At 34.8% G+C, this 18,679-nt stretch overlaps 1 protein-coding gene across 1 annotated transcript; it reads left to right on the top strand.

Annotated features, from left to right (window-relative positions):
* The first annotated feature begins 261 nt into the window (after positions 1 to 261).
* Positions 262 to 9,814, top strand: LOC132562250 (cardiolipin synthase (CMP-forming)-like). The gene is made up of 7 exons (XM_060226987.1): positions 262 to 778; positions 4,649 to 4,786; positions 5,143 to 5,272; positions 5,539 to 5,624; positions 6,810 to 6,878; positions 7,255 to 7,346; positions 8,144 to 9,814. The coding sequence occupies exons 1-7, from the start codon at positions 320 to 322 to the stop codon at positions 8,244 to 8,246; spliced, it is 1,077 nt and encodes a 358-aa protein (XP_060082970.1). The 5' UTR covers positions 262 to 319; the 3' UTR covers positions 8,247 to 9,814.
* The last annotated feature ends 8,865 nt before the right edge of the window (positions 9,815 to 18,679 follow it).

The following is an 18,679-nucleotide window of genomic DNA, read 5'->3' as shown; positions in this document are numbered from 1 at the left end:
ATCGAGGTTACGTAGAAGCTTTTTCTGATTTCGTGGCCATTTCACTTACAAACGTTTAAAAGACAACGACTAAAGCTTTTACTCTCTAAATGGACCATTACATTATTCTGTTTTCTGAAACAATACCTTAGTACACTGTGACCACCATAAATATTAGTTACATATTGTTTTTTTCTACATGCTGTTTGTAAAATAAAACCACAAAAGGGCTCAATCAAATCTTATTTTATTTATTGTTAATTTTAGAGGATAGACAATATGGCTGCGCCCATTAGATAGTTGTGGACGAAGCCGGCTTGAGGTGTCACTGCATAAGGTGATGTCAAGCATAAAGATGATGTGTTCGACTTGGAATAGTCACTGCTTTTTGAGGAAATTTCTATATGTCCAGTGTAAAACATGTGTGGAATTGACATCTGTGATTAAGAGAAATGCTAGGAGGTTGGCATGCTTTCAAAACTTCATTAATGAAAATAATTTTCATACTCGCAGGCAGAACCACCAGCTTTCTTGGGTAAACTCTTATTTACCATCAAACAGTTCACACTGTCGATATAACAGAGACAGACAGATTTCTTTTTACCAAAGATGTAGCTGGTGCAATACGCTTCCTTATGTTTCACTTTTACCATCGGACTTTCACAGCATTAGATGTTTTCACACCAATTCTTTGGCTCATTGTTTCAACCAAAAGCAGACTGAGAAAAGCACTAAAGAATCAAAAGAAACAGCTCACATCAGTTCATCAAAGAAGGAAGACCAAAAACTTGAAGATGTGGTAAGCTTCCTGAAAATGTTGGCCTTGAAATAAGTTGCATGTACTTCACATGTAAAATTCATTATGTATATGTCCCTTATCAAAACTGGAACTGTCGCCCAGGGGCTTATTGATACCTCAGCATATTGGTTGCTAGTTTCTCCTATAGGGACTAGGGAAACAATTCAAAATGTAATAACTATTGAGGGGGCATCACTCTGGTAAAAGGTACAGATGAACTTTTGTTAGCAAATATACCTGTATTTGCAATTATACAAGATAACATGAGTTACAGAGTGTCTGGGAAGAGCAAAACTTGTTTGCAACTGTGACAATCTGTTGATGAAAGTTTGAAAAATGAAATGCACAGAAAGAGAAATGACACACTACAGTTAATAATCAATCAAACTATAATTGTGACCATGACATGTTTGCACTTGTGTATATGTGGTAATGCCATGATATTGCAAGCCTTTATATGCCACTTGGAGCAATAAAGATATTTTTAAAATGTGCCAATTCCATTTGTGTAAAATCATCTTTTTGTTAAGGAAAAAAAGTAAGTCAAAATGAATCCAAGAAATCAAAGATATTATAATTGTTTTTTCATTAACATTTGCCTTGTAATAGAAATTCCCACAAGCCAAGGCTAGTAAGGTGATCTGCACTCTCAATTTCCACACTACTCCCTCCTTCAGAAATTCTTTGACCCCCAAAAAACAACAAACAAGGTTCAATATGTCCAAGGAAGCACCTTAATCTCCTATAGTTTCTACTCCTGTATTGGTCAACGGCACCAATCAGTAATAGAAAGGAGTAACAAAAAACACCCTGCCACTGTTGGGGTTAGAACTACAACCCTTTGGTCTCTAGCCGGACACTTTACCAGTTGAATAAAGGGAAATTCCCACTTGCCAAGGCTAGTGTACTCTCAACTTCTAAACACTAAGCAATGTCATAGGCCATAACTCTGCTTATAATTAACAGAATGTAATGGCATTTAGGGAGACATGAGAACATGTCATGTTTAAATATATGAGCAAAGTTACATCCAAATATGTGCTGGGAGGAGCAGGCAGTACAGAGTAGTGTTTACAGACACACAGACAGACACACGGATTCCAGTACATCATTGTATCTCTTAACCCAAGAACAGTCGCCCACTGTATATCTTCTCATCAAGGGAAATGTTGGCCCAGTATACCTCCTAAACATGGGAATTAACAGTTGATAAAGCATGTTCTGATGTATTATAATTTTCTTTTTGCATATAATCACCATTGACTTAAAACCTTGATAACTTGCTTTTCATTTAATTCATTTAAATGCCACATTTGTCAATGATGTCATGAATGGCATGCAAAAATGCACTAGGAGTGAAAATGTATGTTATACAGTCTGTAATGTTTGTATTTAATTTCATAAACAATACAACAATCAACAAACCATGATATGTTTGTCAATTTTCAAATATTCCAACAACTGTTTTGAAGATATCTACTGTATTTATTGCCACAAAAATATTTCCTATTACTTTGTAATAAAATAGAAGCAATATGATATGAAATGTATGAAGCTTTAAAATAAATCCCCCTCCTCCCCACCACAGACCCCTTATTTTTCACATTTTACTGTATAGATAGACTTAAATTTGTTCATAAGCCAACTGCTACACTTCAATTTATACGGCAATTTTCAATAAAGAATAATATTTTCATCGTCAGATAGTTGAAATCAATCTTTGTTTGTTGTGTGTTAATTTGTCCTTAAACAATTCTTGTTATTGCTATTTCTTAAGTACTGGATGGATCATTTTCAAATTTCATAAGTGGGTTCTCATGCTCCCTGCTTTTGCATTGTCAGATTCATTGCATATTTCTCATGAAATACTTTCATCAGAAAACTCCAGCCAGCCATTTGTGTATATATGACCAGTCTAAGAACTGGAAGAGCACATCTAGAGAGCAAAGGAATCCTACAAATAAAAATTGAGAAAGATCAATCCAGTACCTCTCAAGAAAACAGTCAGCAAGCATCCATCTTGAATTTGACACTTAAAGAAAGAGTATTACATACATATTGGTATTTCTAAGAGGAATATTCAAATTTCTTTTACAAATAATTAAGAGCAAGATCAGAGGAAAGAACTGAAAATTAGAAATGAAAAGATAAATCTTTTAAAGAACTAATAAAAGACAAACAATGGTGGAAAAAGGGATCCCTCTGAGACTGTTGGAATTTGACACTCCAATAAGATTAAAGAAGAGAAAAGAAGGGTAAAGATAGAATTTATAAAGAACTAAATAAAGTCATACAGTAATAGACAAAAAGAAAATCAAAATTATTCCTGGAGATGAAATTGGGAGTAGGATGATTAAAGAGGCCATAGAATCAGGACAAACCCCTGGAGTCCTTATGACATACATGTATGTGTATTGTTTACACTTTAACTTTGGTTGTCATGTGACTTCGGGTGCTAAATTAGCTCTATTTACAGGCGATGTGTATTTTGATGTAACAGTTTACTAAAATTAACTTACATTTAACTAGTTACCTGCTAATGATCAGTTGTTTGGTTGCCATAACAAACAATAAATTTTTACGAATCCATGAAGAAAAATAACATTATGGATACAGTGACACAAATTCACAAGAGAAACAGAGACATGTAAGAGTTGCCTATAACAGACTAGTTACCTGGTATATCTGTACCATTCAGTATAACCTCTCTGTTAGCTGACTTGTGACTTAATGATTCTACTTTAAATTTCCATACAATGGCTTTAGGCAATTGAGATTTTTCTTTTCTACATCTGTTTTAGTTTTATGCCAGGAACTGTAGTAGTTTTGGGATTTATTCATTATTCTATGTGGTATTATGTAAGTATGTTCCAGCACCATTTATCATACTATAATGGATATCACATTATAAAATCTTTACATAACATATTGAAAATATCATTATATCAATTAGAATTGAAGTTCAGGACTAAGAAAAATAATGAAAAATAGAAATAATGGGGTTTTAAAGGTTTTTGAATAATATTCTAGAAATTTTAAGTATTAGTAGCTGTGCTGAGTTGGATCTGATGCAGTATTTATTTTTGAGCTGTGACATTTTTGTCTTTTACAATTTAGAAGTAGATATAACCTTAATCAAGTTCATATAAATTGACATTTGTCTGGTAAAGGTGAAAACATTTGTACAGATATATCAGAAAACTGACTTTGTAGGCAGCTGGAAGTGTGTGAGGAATAAAAAAAGAAAGATTTCCTTTAACAATGTTTGTTTTGCTTCAAGGTTTAAAAATGTTACCATGGCTTTTTTTTTCTGCTCAGAATAATAATTTGTGAAAAGTAAGATTTGAAACCTAATGGTGTCATTTGTAAGTTTGAAGTTGGGCACATAAAATAAACTTAAATTCATTGTTGGCTTTAAATTGAAATTATAGTTGTCAGTAAGAAGTGTTGATTCAAACATCAGACATGTTGAAGCACATTCAGCACTATCGGCTAAGACTTCGGAATCGTTTTTTAGAGGTGAGTTTCTGAAAAAGGAAATATCAGGTTGTGAGTAGGAAAGAGTAGAGAGCTTGATAAAGATGAAAGAAGGAAGAGAATTCCTTGAAGAGAAGGGAGAGGGAAGGTGTATCATAACCATTCCCTCCCCCACCCCTCCACTCCCTACTCTCCCCCACTCAACCCCTACCCACTCTCACCCATATTAACTGTAACGCCACACCCATTTCTACCAATAAAAGGAAATAACAAGAAACAACTGGAACAGGAACATATTACCCAAGAATCATTATCCACTAATAGTTAACAAAGACTAAACAGGGGATCTAAATCATGTGATTCACTGATGAGTACCAACATTTGATATTTCAGATAGAGAACATCTACACTATACCTAACCTGCTGACATGTCTACGGATAGCCGTGACGCCATACCTCGGATATCTCGTCCTTACTGGTGAATTTGATTTAGGATTCAAGATTTTTGTGGTAGCAGGTCTATCAGACTTTGTGAGTTGTTTCCTAATCTATGTTAACTTACTTTCCTTAGAAGTTTATAAAAATTTCTTTTATTTATTCTTATCAAGGGCTTAATTGTTAATACATAAATGCAAAATTTCTTTTAAATCAGCAATGAATTAAATACACATACAATGTACTACATAGTAAGCAAATAGATTTGCCTAACCCAAGTCATTTTATTTTTGTATTCATTCAAGTATTTATTTATTTATATTTTGCAATTCATATCTGTTAACAGAAAAGATATGTGCTATTTTCATTAAAGAAACATCTATGGCACTCAGTATTTTCACGCATAGGTGATGTGTGCAATTTTGCAGTGTTTTGCTGTCATTCTTTTGCAGCTGGATGGGTTCATAGCACGAAACTTTAAGAACCAACAATCTGTATTAGGGTCAGTCATTGACCCAATTGCAGATAAACTTTTGGTCAGCATTCTTACCGTCACCTTGACAATTGCAGGGTTATTACCAGGTAAAATTCCATCAATTCCTTATGAACTTAACATACAAAATTAGACATCATTTGTGTATGTTAGCCTGTACATTTTATATCTATGTATTAAAGAATGACATATACCAATGCAATGTTTTTCATTGAGTATTTAAAATTATGTGAAGTTTAAAGTTCATGGACGTATAATTTGCTAATGTTAATTAAACTTATGTATATTTGGCTTGAACTCTGTAATGTGCCTATGTAACATGACCAGATTGAGGAGAGTTTCCTATATATTACAGTGCCTTTGACGTTTGTGATAATTGGAAGGGACTTGTTGCTGATATGTGCAGGTTTCTACTTAAGATATATAACCCTTCCTCCACCAGTAAGTATGCCACATTTTCTTTATATTTGACAGTCAGACACATCCCTAATAGTCACTCCAAAACAGCTCACTCATAATACAATAAATCTACTCCAAATATCCAGTCCATGTCAGTCTTCCCTCGTCATTAGCGACTCCACAGTAATCCATCACTCAACAGTCCACTTCCACAGCCATTAGAGCACTCCACAGTAATCCATCACTCAACAGTCCACTTCCACAGCCATTAGAGCACTCCACAGTAATCCATCCCTCGACTGTCCTCTTCCATAGTCATTAGCGCACTCCACAGTAATCCATCCCTCGACAGTCCTCTTCCATAGTCATAAGGGCACTCCACAGTAATCCACCATTCGACAGTCCTCTTCCATAGTCATAAGGGCACTCCACAGTAATCCATCCCTCGACTGTCCACTTCCATAGTCATTAGCGCACTCCAAAGAAATCCATCCCTCAACAGTCCTCTTCCATAGTCATAAACGCACTCCAAACTAATCCACCATTGGACTGTCCTCTTCCATAGTCATTAGCACACTCCACAGTAATCCATCCCTCGACTGTCCTCTTCCATATTCATTAGCCCACTCCCCATTAAACCACTCCTCAACAGTCCACTTCCATATTCATTAGCCCACTCCACAGTAATCCACTCCTCAACAGTTCACTTCCATTGCCATAAGCTCACTCCACAGTAATCCACTCCACAACAGTACACTTCCATAGTCATGAGTCCACTCCCCTGTAATCCACTCCACAACAGTTCACTTCCATAGTCATGAGTCCACTCCCCTGTAATCCACTCCACAACAGTTCACTTCCATACTCTTGAGCTCACTCCCCTGTAATCCACTCCACAACAGTTCACTTCCATAGTCATGAGCTCACTCCCCTGTAATCCACTCCACAACAGTTCACTTCCATTGCCATAAGCCCACTTTCCAACAATCCACTCCTCAAAAGGTCACTTACATATCCAGTTGCCCACTCTCAAGTAATCCACAGTTCACTTCCATAGCCATAAGACCATTCCCAACCAATCCACTGGGTATATGTTACAACTAGTGAACACTGAGTATATAGAACAGTTGATTTGTCTTCTGTGTATGGTACTGTTGCTGTGTGACAGGTTATACAAATTGTTTATGCTGGGTAATACAGTTTATTGAAACTTTGTATTTCTAACAGAAAAATCTGAAGAGATATTTTGATGTTACTCATGCTACAGTCACCCTCCTTCCATCAGTGCTCAGTAAGGTATGTATATAAAAGGCTTAAAAACTACACTATCAGATTATTTTTCTATAATTTTATGATTGTCTTAGGTATATAAGTTTCAGTTTTTTCATGATTGTGTTTGAAGCAATTATATATTGCTGATCTAAATTCACTAAATTATTAATAACTAAATGTATCCATTGTTAATCATCGAGGCAGACATTTTTCTGGGATTTCATTGATGGAAACATTATATGTACATGTGTAATTTAGATAAACTATTGTTAATTTCGTGTGCATGTTAAATAAGGACTATTTAAATGCAGAAAGAATAGCCATCCTTTTTTTAACAGTTTTTAAAGATCAATGTTTTTGAGCTGCTGTTCTATTTATATATATATTTATATATCTTCAGTGGAACACAGGACTACAGCTAAGTCTGATAGCTGCTTCTATGGCTGCTCCAGTGTTTGGTTATGTGGACCATATATACTTACAGGGACTATGGTATGTATATATTCACACTAATAGGGATAATAGTGTGTATACACCTACAGGGATTAGCATGCACCTATCAGCAATACACGTGACAGTTATACCAGTAGGTCTACCAAATCTTTGCAGTATGTTGCTTAATAAGAGTTAACATAAAATCAACCATTTCAGCTTCCCTAGTTCAAAGACCCTGTGAGCTTATACCATGGTGTAGCCTTTAGGATCCATCTATTTTTTGGGTTTTTTTTGACAAATTGCTATTAGTCATAAACGACTTAGCAGATTTTGACCAATTTTGGTCTGAAGCATCCTTGGGAAAGGTGACTCTTTTTACTATTAATAGTTGGTCTGACACTCATGTGTCAAGATGTGGGGTCCAATAGGGAAGGTAGAAGAATCACTTTAAAATCCTTCTTTTGCTGGTATGAGAGTATTAAGGGGAACTGATTTTGCATAGTTTGTCTGTTTTTGCACCCTGGTGCCTGAAAAGTACATGAGGCCCAATATTCATTCTTTGCTGAAGTGAAAATTGGAATATTATGATGAGTGATACAGGCCCTATGGACATCTTGTCTTTGTGTGCAGTATAACTTATGTCACAGTCTTACCATTTAGTCATAATTTAATAATATCTGTGAGTTAAGATACCTCATGTTCTCAGAGCAACCTAAGATTTGTTATGTGTTTCTCTGACTATGATGATCAGTATCTTGGTGTAAGAAGGTTTAAGGTTGAACTGGTGTAAAATTGGTTCCTCTGTTGTGTGACCTACACAGTCTGTGTAACTTACTGTTTGGTTTTTTTTCTAGGTACCTAACAGGAGCCACCACTGTGGCATCTGGATTACAGTACTTAGTCTTTCGGAATAAATACATCAAATTCACTCAGGAGAAACTCAAGCGCCAGATATAATGAAGATTTCACAAGATATTGCACAGAGAAAATGGTCACTACAAAGATGGCCAGAAATACAACATGGTTATAACCATGCGCAAGACTGTATACAACCAATTATGCAACAGAATGTAGGGGTTCTTTACATAAGAATGTCATACCACTTAAATTGTTTTAGATAATTGTATTTTTTCTAGTGGTTGGAAATTTAAAGTTCTGTTGTACATGTAAAATTTTCCCTACTCGTTTTTTCTGGGGTTATATTGAGTCCAAACCACAGAGTAAAAACATCAGGTTATGGTTTTTATTAACTTGATATACTCTACCTGCTAGCTGCATGGTGTGTCTAGTTGAATACCTAGTGCTTTGTTTGTGGTGCCATTATCATATTTATGATTTGTTATAGAGTGAGAAAGTTTTGTTATTCCAGGTAAAGATTTGGGACTGTAAGATTTTAGTGTGTTTATTTTCTAGAGTATTGCTTTCTTTGGTATATCATTGCCCACAAGTTTGGGCCAAAATAGAGCAAAATACCCAGAAAATAGCATGCTTTTTTAATCATCATTATTTAGAAACTTCTGAAGTTTCAAAAATAATGCTAATTTCATTTTTTTACTTATCCTCTTTGTTAAGAAGTGTTTGTGAAACACATATTTCATGTTATATGAAATCTAAGTATCTTAGTTAAGGATGCTTAAAGTTAAGAAAGCATTAAAATTAAGGAATGTTCATAAAACAGGGGCCTGCTAGATGATACAGTATTTACAGATACCAGGTATTTAGGATGACAAACAGAATATAAATCCTGTCGACTTCCTGGTAAAATAATCTTTAATGATAAGTTCTATTGGTAAGCTAAAATGGTTTCTTATCAAATTTGTTCAAAAGAGGTATTATAAACCTTTCACATTAAAACAAACTACAGGTATCAAAAAATTGTAGAAATTGGTGTGCTTTTAAAAATTCTTGTGAGTGATACTTTCTCACTACTGATACAGGTATCTTGAAATTTACAATAGATAGATATCCAAATAATTTCATGTCACATTAACAGATCTATTAATAGACCTATACTCACTCCTGCCTTGTCTGATGTGACAAGTTATTTAGTCCCCTTTTTAAATTGTCAATAATGACACAAGTATTTCTAAAATAAAGGATGAATTGTTGAATGTGTGGTCACTGGTTCTAACAAAGGTAAATGTTCATAGTGTATATAGTACTTATATACATAGTTTATATATACAGGTTTGCTTATTTGCTATTGCTGTCAATTTACTATTGTTATGTTGAAACAGAAAATAAAATTTCATTTTCTGTGTTTTTCTATCCAGTTTAGTGTCCTCTGAAGATGTGATGAAGATAAATACAGATTTGAGGGTGATTATTGTAGATATATCACGAGAACTAATGCATTGTTTATATTGGATTGGTCCCTGGGTAAGGTTGTGCTATAAATTATGGGGAAATATTGTAATGTTAGTCATCAGCTCAGCAGAAAAACATGACAAGTTGGTGTACAACAATTTCAGTTTTTATCAAAAGCCAGACTGAATATCTGTAGAAATAAAGATGTTTTAAATTACTTCAAATGCTTTGTATTATAATTTTCTGGAAAAAGGTTTTTGGTTAAAAAAAAATAGATTTTATTCAGTATAAATTTTTACTTCATGTGAAAATTCAATGAGTCTGACAATTTGTTTTTCAATGTGTGTGTCAAAGCCACTCCTAATTAACATTACATTCCTCAAAATAGTTTTCATGTACACTTTGTTACACATATTTTTAAGTTTCACAATAAACATTTGAAGAATTTTCTGGTTTTACAATATGTTTCTATTTCAATACATAGTTGAAAATCAATATTTGCATATTAATTTCTAGAGTATTCATCTTGTCAGGTTATTGTGAACAAGTGATCCCACTAGGATCTTGGTGCTTACCCACCATTGATCTTTATTGGTTCTATGCAATACTGATATTTTCTCCACTTTTACCTTCTTTCCCTGTTTCCCTGGTATCATTTAATAACAAGGGAATCCCACGTATAAAATCTAAAACAGATTTGACACAAACTTTCTAAGAAACAGCAATAAAAAGTCCAAGATGGCACCTGTCAGCCATTTTCTTTCACTGTCAAGGGACCAAGGGAAACCTTTGGAAGTTCGAAAAATATCCTTCCAGTATTTCTCAAAAAAAGGTGATAGGAAGGGATCATTTACAGAATAGCACAGCATAATTGGTGATGGTGAATTAAAAATGAAAATTGCAACTGATGAAGTATGCAAAGTGAAGACAATAATCAGGATTACAGTACAATTCACAGATTTCATAGGTCCCCTTGTGATCATCATATACATACTTGGAAGGTGATACTGATTTCCAAGTAAAGTCTTCCTCTTATTTTAAACATTTACACTTTTTTCCATTTGATCAAGAACAAAAAGTCGTACAAACAAAAACACATCGTTCAATGTATATAACATTGTTTTATTTAAAACATTTGGCATTTGATGTGGCCATAAAATAAATATTGTCACATAAAAATACAAGAAATTACTCTCAATATTTTTTGACAACTTAACATTTTCATGAACATGTGAGAAAATGGTTTCATTTTCTATTTACTACATCTACTACTGGTTAGGTCTGTTGTGTTGGTAAATCCTTTAAGGCAGTATGTCATGTAAGCCACACTGAATACAAAAAAAGTCCAGATACTGCTTTCTTACATACTGCATTATTCCTGGCAAAAAGATAACTATAGCTCAAAACTTTTCATCATTTTGGTTTCTGACTCTGGATTGAACTACTACAAGAAGACCCTATCCCAAAATTAAAATTTAAGGAACAATAAGCCAGGAAATAAATTCTGGGCCAAGGGGAAACACCTTACTTAATTGGAATTTCTAGTCAAGACATGCTTAGTTTAATCAGTAGCGGTACATTATACAACAACTGTTTCTAGAAGTATTCAAGGGTTTTAGGCATTGGTTATAGCCCTGAAACAAGTCCCCAGGAATCAAAGGTTTTAGACACTGGTTGTAGCCCTGAAATAAGTCCCCAGGATTCAAAGGTTTTAGACATCGGTTGTAGCCCTGAAATAAGTCCCCAGGATTCAAGGATTTTAGGCATTGGTTATAGCCCTGGAATAAGTCCCCAGGATTCAAAGATTTTAGACACTGGTTATAGCTCTGGAATAAGTCCCCAGGATTCAAGGGTTTTAGACACTGGTTATAGCCCTGGAATAAGTCCCCAGGATTCAAAGATTTTAGATACTGGTTGTAGCCCTGGAATAAGTCCCCAGGATTCAAAGGTTTTAGACATTGGTTGTAGCCCTGAAATAAGTCCCAAGGATTCAAATGTTTTAGACACTGATTATAGCCCTGAAATAAGTCCCCAGGATTCAAATGTTTTAGACACTGATTATAGCCCTGGAATAAGTCCCCAGGATTCAAAGGTTTTAGACACTGGTTGTAGCCCTGGAATAAGTCCCCAGGATTCTTAGATTTTAGACACTAGTTATAGTTCTGGAATAAGTCCCAAGGATTCAAATGTTTTAGACACTGGTTATAGCCTTGGAATAAGTCCCCAGGATTCAAAGGTTTTAGACACTGGTTGTAGCCCTGTAATAAGTGGCCCATGATTCAAAGGTTTTAGACATTGGATATAGCCCTGGAATAAATCCCCAGGATTCAAAGGTTTTAGACACTGGTTGTAGCCCTGGAATAAGTCCCCAGGAATCAACGGTTTTAGACATTAGATATAGCCCTGGAATAAGAAGGATTCAAATGTCCCCAGGATTCAAATGTTTTAGACACTATTATAGCCCTGGAATAAATCAGGATTGGTTTTAGACACTGGTTGTAGCCCTGGAATAAGTCCCCAGGATTCTTAGATTTTAGACACTAGTTATAGTTCTGGAATAAGTCCCAAGGATTCAAATGTTTTAGACACTGGTTATAGCCTTGGAATAAGTCCCAAGGATTCAAAGTTTTTAGACACTGGTTATAGCCCTGAAATAAGTCCCCATGATTCAAAGGTTTTAGACACTGGTTGTAGCCCTGGAATAAGTCCCCAGGATTCAAAGGTTTTAGACATTGGATATAGCCCTGGAATAAGTCCCCATGATTCAAAGGTTTTAGACACTGGTTGTAGCCCTGGAATAAGTGGCCCATGATTCAAAGGTTTTAGACATTGGTTGTAGCCCTGAAATAAGTCCCCAGGATTCAAAGGTTTTAGACACTGGTTGTAGCCCTGAAATAAGTTCCCAGGATTCAAAGGTTTTAGACACTGGTTGTAGCCCTGAAATAAGTCCCCAGGATTCAAAGGTTTTAGACACTGGTTGTAGCCCTGAAATAAGTCCCCAGGATTCAAAGGTTTATAGCCCTCGAATAAGTCCCCAGGATTCAGTCTTGGTAGTATTATTTTTCTCTATGTTAATCTTTTTTTTTCAATATTCTTAAATGATCAAGGTCTCCATCATGACTGGTGACTGAGGCGACCTAACGATATAGCCCATTAGTATGATTGTGTTTATCTCTTAATGCTTTGCAATTGTATACTGATTAAAGATGTACTGAATAGAGACCAGTCCTAAGGGTGGGTAGGAACCCTGTAAGGACTTATTAACCCCAATAATGGGGTTTCTGACATCATCCTATTGACATGACTTAGGACACCATATATGGAATTAACCATTTAAGTAAAACCCAGTAAGTGACCTTTAAGGAAAAGTTATATCCAACTGAAACTAGAAGACAACAAGCTTAACATCTACACCTGTAATACAAGAAATGTCACCTTATGTACTTTGTTCTTAGGTGAAAATAAAATAAAAAAAAAAAAAAACACATCACTACCAGATGCCAGACCTATAAAATCTAAGCCGTGTTTAATTTTAAGTTATGAGCTGTTGGTACCATCTTTTGCAAACAAAATCCATTAAAATCAAAAGAGGAATTAAAATTTACTATTACCAGGTATTAGTCTGAAGGAATTATGTTATATATATAATTTAATTTCATAAAACTGACTTGGCTAAAGTTCTCTCTTACATTGCACTCACTTGTACAAAAATATGAATCAAGAATGTACACATTGTAAAACAAATATTTCACATTCTGATAATCATAAAGTTCTGTTATCAAGCTACCATCTTCGGTATTATATACAATATTCATCAGTGTTCAATCATATAAATTACAGGTGAATGTTTAAGTAACAGTAATCAATGGCAAATGTATTTGAAGAGAGCTGTGAGGATTTCAATAGAAATACATTACATGTACTAGATGTGATAGAAGTGAAATTGAGATCAGAGTGATTGCAACACTACAGTTTGTACCATACATTAGCAAAGAAATATTGTATATCACAAAATGTCCACACAACTGATACATTGTAGATCTCACAAGTTATCTACACAGATCACTTACACAACTGATATATTGTAGATCTCACAAGTCATCTACACAGATCACACACACTACTGATACAATATACACAGATCACATACACAACTGATATATTGTAGATCTCACAAGTTATCTACACAGATCACACACACTACTGATATATTGTAGATCTCACAAGTTATCTACACAGATCACACACACAACTGATACAATATACACAGATCACACACACAACTGATATATTGTAGATCTCACAAGTTATCTACACAGATCACACACACAAATGATATATTGTAGATCTCACAAGTTATCTACACAGATCACACACACTACTGAAATATTGTAGATCTCACAAGTCATCTACACAGATCACACACACAAATGATATATTGTAGATCTCACAAGTTATCTACACAGATCACACACACAACTGATATATTGTAGATATCACAAGTTATCTACACAGATCATACACACTACTGATGTATTGTAGATCTCACAAGTTATCTACACAGATCACACACACTACTGATATATTGTAGATCTCACAAGTCATCTACACAGATCACACACACAACTGATATATTGTAGATCTCACAAGTTATCACACACACACACACTACTGATATATTGTAGATCTCACAAGTTATCTACACAGATCACACACACAACTGATATATTGTAGATCTCACAAGTCATCACACACACACACACAACTGATATATTGTAGATATCACAAGTTATCTACACAGATCACACACACTACTGATATATTGTAGATCTCACAAGTTATCTACACAGATCACACACACAACTGATATATTGTAGATCTCACAAGTTATACACAGATATACACAACTGATACAATATACACAGATCACACACACAACTGATATATTGTAGATCTCACAAGTTATCTACACAGATCACATACACAACTGATATATTGTAGATCTCACAAGTTATTTACACAGATCACACACACAACTGATATATTGTAGATCTCACAAGTTATCTACACAGATCACACACACAAATGATATATTGTAGATCTCACAAGTTATCTACACAGATCACACACACTACTGAAATATTGTAGATCTCACAAGTCATCTACACAGATCACACACACAAATGATATATTGTAGATCTCACAAGTTATCTACACAGATCACACACAACTGATATATTGTACACAAGTTATCTACACAGATCATACACACTACTGATGTATTGTAGATCTCACAAGTTATCTACACAGATCACACACACTACTGATATATTGTAGATCTCACAAGTCATCTACACAGATCACACACACAACTGATATATTGTAGATCTCACAAGTTATCTACACAGATCACACACACTACTGATATATTGTAGATCTCACAAGTTATCTACACAGATCACACACACAACTGATATATTGTAGATCTCACAAGTCATCTACACAGATCACACACACAACTGATATATTGTAGATATCACAAGTTATCTACACAGATCACACACACTACTGATATATTGTAGATCTCACAAGTTATCTACACAGATCACACACACAACTGATATATTGTAGATCTCACAAGTTATCTACACAGATCACATACACAACTGATACAATATACACAGATCACACACACAACTGATATATTGTAGATCTCACAAGTTATCTACACAGATCACATACACAACTGATATATTGTAGATCTCACAAGTTATTTACACAGATCACACACACAACTGATATATTGTAGATCTCACAAGTTATCTACACAGATCACACACACTATTGATATACATATATTTAAGCACCATAACAATAAACCATTTTCACTACCAAAACAAACCTTGGAATTTCAGCATTTTACTTTAAGTCATTATTACAGGAAGGGAACATTATCTTCAAAGCATGTAAAGTAACTTTTAAAACACAACAATTCCACGAATTACAATCACCCACCAATGTTCAAAAGAGACTTCCTGGTGAGGGTTTGATAATGATGTAAAGAACAAGTTTTTATATCACAACTAGGCTGCTAGGGAAATGTCGAAACCAGTGTGAAAATTGGTCCATTCCTTACTATCTTCTATACTATGTATATCAGTGCTAGTGCACACCACACTGGTCATTTGTCTGATGAAGATGACCTTGCAGTCATAGAAACATCACACTCTAACCATCTACTGGTTGTGTTAAAAGAACTTTGTCCTAACAAAAATGATGTTTTAAAAAGCAAAAGCAAAGTATAAAACAAGTGATTCCTCCAACACTGATGCAACACTTTGACAGTTAGTTACACCAAGTTACATAGATATATCCAATATACTAATCTCATTGCCACAAAACATGTAACAATTCAACAAAATATATCTGTAAGAAAATAAAGCACCACAAATGGTACAGCATATGGGTAAAAATCACAGGATGGTTCTATAACATTGAGGCACTGATGTATTGTCTTACTTCACAAGTCTATCCATTCAGCACAACATTAGTTATACATATTTTATACTTAGTGAACCATGGAGAAAATAAGCACTCCCTGTAGATATATACTAGCATTAGCCCTCCCTGTAGATATATACTAACATTAACCCTCCCTGTAGATATATACTAACATTAACCCTCCCTGTAGATATATACTAACATTAACCCTCCCTATAGATATATACTAACATTAACCCTCCCTGTATATATATACTAACACTATCCCTCCCTATAGATATATACTGACATTAGCCCTCCCTGTAGATATATACTAACATTAACCCTCCCTATAGATATATACTAACATTAGCCCTCCCTGTAGATATATACTAACACTATCCCTCCCTATAGATATATACTGACATTAGCCCTCCCTATAGATATATACTAACATTAACCCTCCCTGTAGATATATACTATCATTAGCCCTCCCTGTAGATATATACTAACATTAGCCCTCCTTAGAGATATATACTAACATTAACCCTTCCTGTAGATATATACTAACATTAGCCCTCCCTATAGATATATACTAATATTAGCCCTCCCTATAGATATATACTAACATTTGCCCTCCCTGTAGATATATACTATCATTAGCCCTCCCTATAGATATATACTGACATTAGCCCGCCCTATAGATATATACTGACATTAGCCCTCCCTATAGATATATACTGACATTAGCCCTCCCTATAGATATATACTTACATTAGCCCTCCCTATAGATATATACTGACATTAGCCCTCCCTATAGATATATACTAACATTAGCCCTCCCTATAGATATGTACTAACATTAGCCCTCCCTATAGATATATACTAACATTAGCCCTCCCTACAGATATATACTTACATTAGCCCTCCCTGTAGATATATACTACCATTAGCCCTCCCTATAGATATATACTTACATTAGCCCTCCCTGTAGATATATACTAACATTAGCCCTCCTTAGAGATATATACTAACATTAGCCCTCCCTATAGATATATACTAACATTAGCCCTCCCTATAGATATATACTAACATTAGCCCTCCCTATAGATATATACTAACATTAGCCCTCCCTATAGATATATACTAACATTAGCCCTCCCTATAGATATATACTTACATTAGCCCTCCCTATAGATATATACTAACATTAGCCCTCCCTATAGATATATACTAACATTAGCCCTCCCTATAGATATATACTAACATTAGCCCTCCCTATAGATATATACTAACATTAGCCCTCCCTATAGATATATACTTACATTAGCCCTCCCTATAGATATATACTAACATTAGCCCTCCCTATAGATATATACTAACATTAGCCCTCCCTATAGATATATACTTACATTAGCCCTCCCTATAGATATATACTAACATTAGCCCTCCCTATAGATATATACTAACATTAGCCCTCCCTATAGATATATACTAACATTAGCCCTCCCTATAGATATATACTTACATAAGACCTCCTTAGAGATATATACTAACATTAGCGCTCACTAGTGATATATACTACCATTAACCCTGTTCACATAAGCCCTCCATACAAATATATACTAGGAATGAGCACTCCCTATAGAATCATAGCCTTCCCCACAGAAATATAATAAAGTTAAATGAAACTTTACAAATACAATCATGTACAATTTAATGGTATATACCAAACAAAGAGAAATTTTTCCTCAATTTTTAACTCCCCCAATTAATGTGAAATACATATCAATCTCCAGTCCATACTTTCATGACAATTTTTTTAATCAAAATTGTATGCTGCTGTCAAATCTCTGGAGATATGTTAAATGTATAGAGAGGTAAACCAAATAAATAGATGGCCTGCAGCAGAAAAATGGAATCTCCTTTCCTGATGTTTGATACATGTCCTAGTAAAGTAATCTACATACATTTGTAACTACAAGTTAGAGAAGATGTCATTTATTATGGTTACACACATAAAGACTTGCACAAACTGCCCGGAACATATCATAGGTTATAGGCCTCTTCAAAAACAAAGATACTAATCACAATGATATTGCAACTGGAATGAGGTGTTTTTCTCAAATTGAGCAAAATAAGCAAATGAGAAGAACAAAAAGAAATATTCAAAAACATCAAATCATCACAGTGCTATGAAAATCTCCAGAAATGTAAAGATTTGTAAATTTTCTTAAACAAATCTCAGACTGTTCTATACAAATATCTGTATGAGATAATTACACAATACAGACATTGTCTTTCTACAGCAATGGATATCCAGGACACCCTGTTCTTGTCTTTGAAGAGTTTCTCCACATCATGTGATCTCTCAAATATAAGAACACTTATAATGTCTCAGTAAGCTTACTGTCGTAGGTCCTCTGTCAGGACTCCTCCATGGCCCCTTGGTCCTCTGTCAGGACTTCTTCAGGGCCCCACCTCAGTCCTCTGTCAGGACTTCTTTAGGGCCCCTAGGTTCTCTTTTAGGACTTCTCCACAACCCCTCAGTCCTCTGTCAGGACTTCTCCAGGGCCCTAGGTCCTCTGTCAGGACTTCTCCAG

This window comes from Ylistrum balloti, unplaced genomic scaffold (assembly GCF_031769215.1).
Source record: "Ylistrum balloti isolate Yb309-2 unplaced genomic scaffold, AGI_CSIRO_Ybal_v1 Utg371384, whole genome shotgun sequence".
Lineage (NCBI taxonomy): Eukaryota > Metazoa > Mollusca > Bivalvia > Pectinida > Pectinidae > Ylistrum > Ylistrum balloti.
The sequence above is the reverse complement of the archived record's forward strand: the minus strand, read 5'-3'. Positions and strand labels throughout refer to the sequence as shown.

Coding starts and splice junctions, on each gene's coding strand:
- LOC132562250 (XM_060226987.1), top strand. CDS start 320: ATGTCAAGCATAAAGATGATGTGTTCGACTTGGAATAGTCACTGCTTT. Junction 4,787..5,142: donor TAGCAGGTCTATCAGACTTT/GTGAGTTGTTTC, acceptor ATTCTTTTGCAG/CTGGATGGGTTCATAGCACG. Junction 6,879..7,254: donor TTCCATCAGTGCTCAGTAAG/GTATGTATATAA, acceptor ATATATCTTCAG/TGGAACACAGGACTACAGCT.